General features: G+C 41.6%; 1 protein-coding gene across 1 annotated transcript in view; it reads right to left on the reverse strand.

Moving 5' to 3' along the window:
* Positions 1–9,568, reverse strand: part of LOC124284915 — a 33,109-nt gene extending 23,541 nt beyond the window's left edge. Inside the window, exons 1-7 of the mRNA XM_046721046.1 lie at positions 9,429–9,568; positions 9,110–9,125; positions 8,900–9,002; positions 6,311–6,555; positions 6,064–6,163; positions 5,703–5,929; positions 4,285–4,375 (exon numbers count right to left, since the gene is read on the reverse strand). Coding sequence (XP_046577002.1) covers positions 4,285–4,375; positions 5,703–5,929; positions 6,064–6,163; positions 6,311–6,555; positions 8,900–9,002; positions 9,110–9,125; positions 9,429–9,568 — 922 coding nt within the window. The remainder of the gene's footprint in view (positions 1–4,284; positions 4,376–5,702; positions 5,930–6,063; positions 6,164–6,310; positions 6,556–8,899; positions 9,003–9,109; positions 9,126–9,428) is intronic.
* Between the last annotated feature and the right edge of the window lie 374 nt (positions 9,569–9,942).

The raw sequence follows: 9,942 nt of genomic DNA on the forward strand, positions 1-9,942 counted from the left end.
TTGGGAAAACGTACTGTCATCACCTGACATAAATGTGAGCACAGGTGCATTTGTGAAAACCTTATCTCATATCTGCGATTCCAATATACCAAACAAAATTGTTACAATAAGATGTAAAAATACTCCCTGGATGAATAATAACATTCGCAAACTCATCGACAACATAAAATAGCGAAACAAAACAAATGGTGAAAATGACTGGGCTACTTTTAGATCACTAAGAAATCAAGTGACTTCTGCAGTTAGAAAAGCCAAGAAAGATTAAACAACAAAATTAGACACTCAAATTAATAATAATAATAATAGGCCATTTATATAGAGCCTTTCCACGTCACAGGGATATGCTCAAAGCGCTTCCTGAGTTCAAGTTAAAACTATATACAGTTGGCAGGTACGGATGATTGGAAGTCATCGTGTTTTGAATGTACTTAGGGAAGGAGATGATTTTAACTCGATAGGGAGAGAGTTCCACAGAGAAGCTGCTGCATATGAAAAGGTCATTGAGCCAAATGATTTGAGATTGTAGCTCGGGACAGCAAGTAACAGTTGTTGTGATGAGCGCAGAGTTCTTTCTGGAGAGTAATCATAGCACTAAACTATGGTGGCGTTTAATTAAAAACTATATGAACAAAAAATCTGAAAGTACCTCCTTTCCTCCTATTACCCACAATAGCGAAGTCTATCAAGAACCAGAATCAAAAGTAAACGTTTTAAATATTACTTTTTTGACCAGGCAACAATCGCTGACCCTAATAAGGATCTTCTAAATATGACCTTAAACAATAATAGTAAATATATGAGGAATTTATATCTTACAAGGCAGGATGTTGAAGATGTTCTATCATCGTTAAACATTACCAAAGCGAGTGGACCAGATGGTATTGGAAACCGCTTCCTACGTTTGGTATCCCCCTCCTTGTCACTAGTATTAACTATCCTTTTTAACAAGTCACTTCAATCATCAGCTTTCCCAGACATATGGAAAGAATCAGTCATACCAATCCACAAGAAAGGTAATATTAACGACTGTTCGAACTATAGACCCGTTGCCTTAACATCTTGTTTATCCAAGGTCTTTGAAAAATGTATTTTTATTTAAATATGTCTTTAACTTCATGAGAGATAACAATTGCCTCTCAAATTTACAATCTGGATTCATGCCAGGAGATTCAACAGCTTACCAACTCACGCATTTGTATAATCTTATTGCTAAAGCTAAAGACAACGGAAAAGAAGTAAGAGCTGTATTTTGCGATATAAGCAAGGCATTTGATAAAGTTTGGCACAAATGGATTATCCATAAACTAAAATCATGTGGGATAGATGGGAAGTTATTGAATTGGTTTGGAAGTTATTTGCAAAATAGAATGCAAAGAGTAGTTATTCAAGGTTACAAATCAGAATTAAAACCGATAATAGCCGGAGTGCCCCAAGGATCAGTCCTTGGACCTCTTTTATTCTTAATATACATGAACGACATAGTTGATGGAATCGAAAGCAATACATGCCTTTTCGCAGACGACACATCACTCTATGTATACTGAACTGCAAAAGAAACGCAAGTTACTATTTTCAAAACATACGTTCCAAATGCATTCCTTTTAGGACAACAAAGTATACCATTATAGAACCAAGCATTCGAAGATGGTTTTACCGTTGTTGCCGCTTATTCTTGACCATATCGCCCAAACGCAATCATTTTCATGTTTTTCGTGTTTTTCGCATGAAGTTTTTGTGTTTCACACAAAAATGCGTGCATTTCACTCCAATTTGAAGTTTTATAAGGCAGGTCATTCAAAAAACACCATAGAACACAAAATTGACTGTGACAACGCGGAGAAAACATGCCACGTCTAACTGAACAGCAACGATGAATCGCCGTTGGAATGTTGCAGACCGGATCCACTCCAACTGCAGTGGCCAGGCACTTCAGATGTCACGTGACAACAATCACAAGACTATCTGCAAGGTATCGTCAAACCGGTAATGTTCGAGACCGACCACGTTAAGGATGTCCCAGGGTAACAATTCCAGCGCAAGATCGTCACATCCGGGTTACTCATCTGCGTAACCGACAGCAACGAGCAACAAAGACAGCTGCAACCATTCAAGGGCCACAACGTCACATCTCTGCAGACACTGTTCGTCGTCGTCTGAGGGCAGCAGGGATCAGATGTCGCCGTCCTTACGTCGGACCGATTCTGACGCAACGTCACCGCCAAAATAATTTACAGTGGGCGCGACAACACCAGGCGCTGGCGACGTCAACAATGGCAACAAGTGTTGTTTTCTGATGAGTCCAGATTCAACTTGTCCCACGCCGATGGCCGATTACGTGTATGGAGACGACGTAATGAACGTTACGCCAACTGTTGTGTTGTGGAAGCTGACCGCTGGGGAGGTGGGAGTCTCATGGTATGGGGTGGCTTCAGCTACCACCACAGAACACGTTTACACGTGTTTCGTCAACGTGTGACTGCTGTAGTCTACAGAGACCAGGTCCTTCAACACCACGTTGTACCGCTATTCCAGGCCCAACCTCAGCTCCAGACGTTCCAGCAAGACAATGCTCGTCCTCACACTGCACGGGTCTCTATGGACTTCCTCAGAGGGAACAACATTGCTGTACTGCCCTGGCCCTCTCTGTCCCCGGATATGGCACCAATCGTGCATGTGTGGGATGAAATTGGTAGACGGATACAGACAGCTGCTCAACCTCAAAACCTTAGAGATTTGGAAGCCAGATTGGTCAGGGAATGGAATCAAATTCCCCAAGCCTTCTTTCAGACACTTGTTGACTCGATGAGACGTCGTTGTGCTGCCTGCATTGCAGCCAATGGTGGTCACACACGCTACTGATTGACACACTGTTTCGTGACATTTTTGGTGTGTGAGGGTGGAGTGATTACATATGCTTTTACAGTAAACTTGAGTGTTGTTTTCACCGGAGATCACGACTCATTTCTTAAACAATCACTTGTCTGTTGTTGTTTCGTAGTGTTCAGATTGTTTGTTCCATAGATTCAGAAATATTGACATTTCTACATCAACTTGCGTTTCTTTTGCGGTTCAGTATAATAATCGACGATCCCCATACGAGTGCATTTATTCTTAACTCAGATTTAGACAGAATATCTAAATCGGAGGAAACCTGGCAAGTAAAATTTAATCCAAACAAATCTGAAACTTTCCAATTTTCACACAAAACCAAACCTTCTATGAAACCACCCCTCTCGATGAATGGTACCCCTATAAATGAAGTGCAGAGCCATGCGAAACTGTATCATGAGACAAACCTGACTTCCTTAGCGAAACGGAGAGAAACTTCTATATTAACATTATTTTACAAAATGGTAAACCATATGGTTCCTGACTATCTTTGTGATCTTGCTCCAGGGAATGTTTCTGATAACAGTAACTACAATCTTAGGAATAATGAAAATTATCAGACTATAAGATGCAAATCTACTAATTATGCCAAATCGTTTTTGCCCAATACAATTAAACTGTGGAATGGCCTACCTACAAATGCTACAAACGCTTCCTCTGTTGGACTGTTTAAGAATCTCATCACACCACAAGTTAATGCCAACACATTGTTCGATCTAACTTTTGGAAGTCGATTTTGTCAAATAATACACTGTCGCCTTAGATTGGGATGCAGTGACTTAAACAGCGATAAGTATAATCGTTTCATTTCTGATAATGCTTCTTGTTCCTGCTCACAAGATTATGAGGATGTATTCCACTATTTTTTCATGTGTCCTAAATATAATACCATTCGATACGAATCATATTTCTATGCGAAAGGTTTCTCCCTGCGGGATGTGCTAACTGGCAATAACTTAGTATCTCATCAGACGAATATGGATATTCTTCGGTAAGTCCATCAATTCATTATTACTCAAAACGATTTGATTCATAAAAGTTTTGTAGCTTCTCTTATTTTCTATTTGTATCAACTGGCCACGAAACAAAACCAAGATAAATTGTTGATATCCATGATTGTTACCATTCAGAGATAACTTGTTATAACCACTATAAATATGTACAACATTATGCACGAATGTGAACCTTCACGTGTACTATGGAGCGGCATTAATTTAAGCCATTTAGGGTTGTTTGCCAATCCTTTTCTTTCTTCTTGATTTAAATGAAATATGTTTAAACCAAATCGTAAATGTTAAGTTCAGAATTCCATGAAAAGCATAACAATTACAAGATGAATGTTTTTAATAAATGTCAGTGAACAGTTGGGCAGCTGTAACGGAAACTGTGTCTTACCATCATCGTCGAGGATTGTGACATTCATGGTTTCATCGAAGTATCCCTCCGCGATAAATGTCACATAGAACGTCTCTCCCGACTCATTCACCTGTAACAGGCATAACAAGCAGAACATGTACAACACAATAAGCAACACCTGTAGCAAACACCAGTAACTAACGTAACACGCAGAACCCGTAACAACCATACGACGAGACACCAGCAACTGACGTGACACGCAGAACCCGTAACAACCATACGACGAGACACCAGCAACTGACGTGACACGCAGAACCCGTAACAACCATACGACGAGACACCAGCAACTGACGTGACACGCAGAACCCGTAACAACCATAAGACGGGACAACAGTAACCGACGTAACACGCAGAACCCGTAACAACCATACGACGAGACACCAGCAACTGACGTGACACGCAGAACCCGTAACAACCATAAGACGGGACACCAGCAACTGACGTGACACGCAGAACCCGTAACAACCATACGACGAGACACCAGCAACTGACGTGACACGCAGAACCCGTAACAACCATACGACGAGACACCAGCAACTGACGTGACACGCAGAACCCGTAACAACCATAAGACGGGACAACAGTAACCGACGTAACACGCAGAACCCGTAACAACCATAAGACGGGACAACAGCAACTGACGTGACACGCAGAACCCGTAACAACCATAAGACGGGACAACAGCAACTGACGTGACACGCAGAACCCGTAACAACGATAAGACGGGACACCAGTAACCGACGTTACACGCAGAAGCCGTAACAACCATAAGACGAGACACCAGCAACTGACGTAGCACACAGAACCCGTAACAACCATAAGACGAGACTACTGTAACTGACGTAACAGATATGGGCTTCACACATTATACCCATGTGGGGAATCGAACCCGTGTCTTCGGCGTGAGCGAACGCTTTGAACACCACCGCAACGAGAGTATCTGTAACTGACACAACAAGGAACATCTCCAACTATTATAATATCTGGACATGTAACTGTTTTCATTGAGCACAAACAGTGAAAACGTTCTTCAACTGATATGACAATTTGACATTCACTATAATTGATGAAGATGTTACTTGCTGCTTAACAGTGAGCCTGAGTAGCAAGGTTCCTGTTACAGGGACCGTTTTACATAGGCAATCTGTGCAAAATGTTATTTATATATAAAACAAAGTTTGTTTTGTATTATAGAAAACATAAATGTATTATTCTAATGAAGCCGAAAAAACTGTATCGGACGCTCGCCACGGCCAAGCCGTAGTGTCAATTGCCTGTATAGACACTATGTGTGAAGGCCATTTCTATAGACGAGGGCAGTGTTATTGCTGAATTGTTACTAAAAGTGGTGTAAAATGCACCCTATTCGCTGAATCTTGTGTCAGCATTTCCTGTACCTCGTCATTGAGTATTGGGATCTCCAGCCATGCCTTTGCTTCTCCCTCCCCAAACGCCAGCCTGCTGACAGCTGAATAATCCCGGCCCCCTCTGGCGCTGCCAAACTCATACTTCACAGCCAGGGGCAGAGGGCCTGTGTCAAAGGGTCCCCTCCATATTGGAATCTTAGCGGTTTCGTTTTCAGACACAGATATGCTTCTGGGCACTCTCAGCTTCAGGAGGTCACCTGAGCAAAGGGTCAAAGTTATAAAATAGGTTTGATCATCTTTCTATACATATTTTCTTAGACGATTTTATAGGCACAATCATTAAGAGCTAAAATATTCGCATGCACGATTACATGTGTCGTGCAGAACGTACCTTTGGTCACCTCTTTATCACTGATACAGACTGTCACAACGAGTGTGTTGAGTCCAGGAGCTTCAATTCTCACTTCGAAACTTTCCTCTTCCTCTTGATTCTGTCATTTTATGTGCAATATATTAGATGTTCATGTTACATGAATCATTTAGCGCTAGCGTGCTATTATCAAATTGAACATATTTTCGTCAAGGGTAATTTCAGTAGATCTAGGTAGCATATTTACAAGTCTAGCATTATAACTCACCCCATCAATCACGATCCCAACTGTGACGAGCGTCCCCCGGACCGGAGGGGTCACAGTGACGGTGTGTGACGAGAGGGCAGTGAAGTCCCCAGGGGAGATGGCAGTGACATCCGTGGTGTTGATGGTCAGTGTCACTGGGTCCGTGAAGTTCCCTGTTACCTGTACTGGGATGACCACTTGACCGTCCTCTTCCCAGACACACGAAGACTCATCGAACGGGGAAGATAATTGTGGAGGAGAGTTACCTGAAATCATAGAGGTTCTATTTCTACATCAACCTATAAACCTATATATACATATATAAGGTTATTGATTTGGCAATCAAAATCAGGAAAAAACTCTCCTTGTAATATTATTGTTTGTTTATCCTGGGGAGCATATATATCGATGAAAGATCGTCTAAAAATGAAAGTAACTGTCATCTTTAAATGTTATCTTTGGTAAACCGAGAGAACGATAATTGCTTGACTTCGTCTTGTTTAACATCTATGTGACATTCAGGAGAAGAAACGTAGGAATCTCCGGGGGCTCTAGTTCATCTGTTTCATATTTAGATCAATGCATGACGAAACGAAATGATACAATACTCCCCACAAGGCCATACGACTAAATTTTCTAATATAATAGTCGAAAGTCAATATTCAATTTTGAATTCCATTCAGTGCTGATCTATATCCAACAGAACCCGTCTTTGGTGAAATATTGCACTTGGTCAAAGTACCTCTCAAACTGGAGATGAGCTTCACAGAAACACAGGGGTTTGAGGGTGTGGAGTGGGGACACTGGCTACACAAACCACCATACCTGACCTCCACGTGTAACACCACAATTGACTGACCGTCACATCCGTTCACATTGCCGTTGGTGTCAAAAGCGACAGCGCTGGAGCAGTCGTTCTTGGGCAAACGTTGTTTTCGGACGGATCAAGGTTGGCTATGCATTCATTGACAGGTGCAACAGACAGTGACCTGGCCCACCGTAGCTGCCATACCGTAGCGATGTTTGTTGTTTTTTTGTTTGTTGTTTGGGGTGGGGTCGGGTGGTGGGGGTGGGGGTAGCTCAGTGAAGTGTGCGCGGCGGGATTACTGGTATCATGGCGTTGCCCTGCAGGAAGAATGGGATGCAATACGTTGACAGTGGACGTTTGATTACGAGTATGCTTCGTCCAATCCTTGATTGTCTTGGGAATAGAGCCGAATTCACGCGATATTAATGAGTTTAACTTTTCGTGATAAATAACCTGATATAAGGCGCTTTGTGAATTGGTCAATCATCTTGACAAAATATATGGCCACATGACGCTCAACGACTAATGCAAATCTCCGTCAGATATCCTGTTACACTGATAAACAATATATCTAAAAAAGAAAGATATAAAATTATATCAAAAGTTGTGTCACTCTTATCTTTCTGATAGTATTTCTTAGATGCGTAGACACTTTTTCAAACTTGACGCACCAGTGACAAAAATTAAGTCCCATGCAAATCCCTTTTGACTGAAACCATATAATCCAGTGTTATAAATTATGTTCAGGAGAACATTACACTTGCCGTTGCATGTGTTTGTGACTGGCGCCACCAGCGCAGTCCAATTATTACGTCATTGTGTGGCTGTGTGCAATGGATTCTGATTTAAGCAGAGATTTCTTATGAATGCGGATGGATGTTTCTCGCTTTTATACTTACTGTTGAGATTCAGTCATGCTCTGTGAAGCCCCGGTATCTGTACATGTGTAGGGGATTATCTATGCAGCTCTATTCAGTGTGCATGTTTTCAGTGAATACAAGTCTTGTGCACCCAACAATCTACTGCGAGTGAAGGTAGATGTTGTTGTCGGGGTGATACAGCATTTCCCGCCGATTGCAGTGACAGTCATTCTGCGTGTTTGTGATCAAACACATTTACCGCATAAAGTTAACTGCACACATCGTCTACAAACTCATGGTGTTTGGCATAATACAATGTTGAGCACATTGTTCAATTTCTGTTCGTAAAGTGAAATACATTTAGTGCATATATGATTCTGTGCATATTGTCTATATTTGGTGAGTAAAGTGAAATAAATCCATTGATAAACTGTATGTTATTTCTATGTGTAAAGTGAAATACGTCTTCGTCGTACATGCTGCTGTGTACTTCGTGTCACACAGCAGTTTTCGTTGCCCTTTTTCTATATTACGTCTGTAATGAGAAGTGATAGCAACTCGCCGTTTCTTCACAAACAACAGCCTCCTTACAAGCCTGGATGTATATGTTTGACATGATTTTGTTTACCATCTTTAGGTATTTGTGGTCTCATCATCATAGGGAGTTCGAAATAATATTTAAATACACGTGGCAACTGTATTCGACAGCAGGCTATTGAATTATAAAACAGCCAAATAACGTTAAACCAAAGTTATCTTTAAGTGTTGGTATTGTTAAAACAGCACGGTTTAATGAAGAGGTATGACTGCACACATGGAGCCAGAGTATGTGTATGTATGTACATTTATATCGAAATACACACAAACCAAAGTTTCTATGTTATTGATATAGTTGAAGTAATCACATTATGTTTTGGGCAATAATTAACCCCTAGTGCCTACCGTCATGGCCGATTTCCTCATCCGAAATACAAACAGTCAGGTCGAGTCTGGTCAGGTTGGGAGCTTCAATTGTTACATTGAATGTTTCCTCTCCCTCCGGGTCCTGGAGTAAGAAAGTGTAGGTATATATTCCTCACTGGACCCGTTATAAACAACATGCCTCATGTTCGCGTACATCTCGTGAAATAAGCCACCCTTGCAGTATCTCACCCCATCAATCACAATGCTGCGAGGTTTTTGAAACGGTAACCATTAGGTAACTAGTGTTCGTCGTTGTTAACCTTGTACATATGAACTGGTATGATTCATGACATGTTGTGAAAACATCATTTCTTGGACTGTGGATTATCTATGTATTTATTTAACTGGACATTAAATGTTGTAAAATATTGGGAACATTTCTACTGCACCAATCCTGACTGAGATAATCTCATAATGACAAGTATATTTCGTCTCACCCCGTCAATCACAATCCCAATGGTGACGAGCGTCCCCCCGGGCCGGAGGGGTCACAGTGACGGTGTGTGACGAGAGGGCAGTGAAGTCCCCAGGGGAGATGGCAGTGACATCCGTGGTGTTGATGGTCAGTGTCACTGGGTCCGTGAAGTTCCCTGTTACCTGCACTGGGATGACCACTTGACCGTCCTCTTCCCACACACGAAGACTCATCGAACGGGGAAGATAATTGTGGATAAGACGTCACTGAAATTATTGAAAAATGAATGATGTTTTGAACTCTTCTAGGGCTTACATTGATAAGCTAAGAAGAAACATCGTTGGAACATCGGTAACCGCGCCGTTTCTATTAGGGGTCTTCTCTGGGTATGTCAGGGTACGTGTACGTAGTTTACGTACTCTTGTCATAGTAGATAAGCAGTGATCATCTGAACCAAATTTGGTCTGGCATTAATAAATATTGTCATTTCGCAGGTAAAGGTTTCCGGGGATTGTTCTTGCGAATAGATCACCTAAGAATAGTGCTGGCCATTCGGATACCCTTTCACAATAACTAGTTCGCCTGTCATGTGTGACACTTTTCCTAT

This window comes from Haliotis rubra, unplaced genomic scaffold, assembly GCF_003918875.1.
Source record: "Haliotis rubra isolate DU_JTF1 unplaced genomic scaffold, ASM391887v1 Scf348, whole genome shotgun sequence".
NCBI classification, from domain to species: Eukaryota; Metazoa; Mollusca; class Gastropoda; order Lepetellida; family Haliotidae; genus Haliotis; species Haliotis rubra.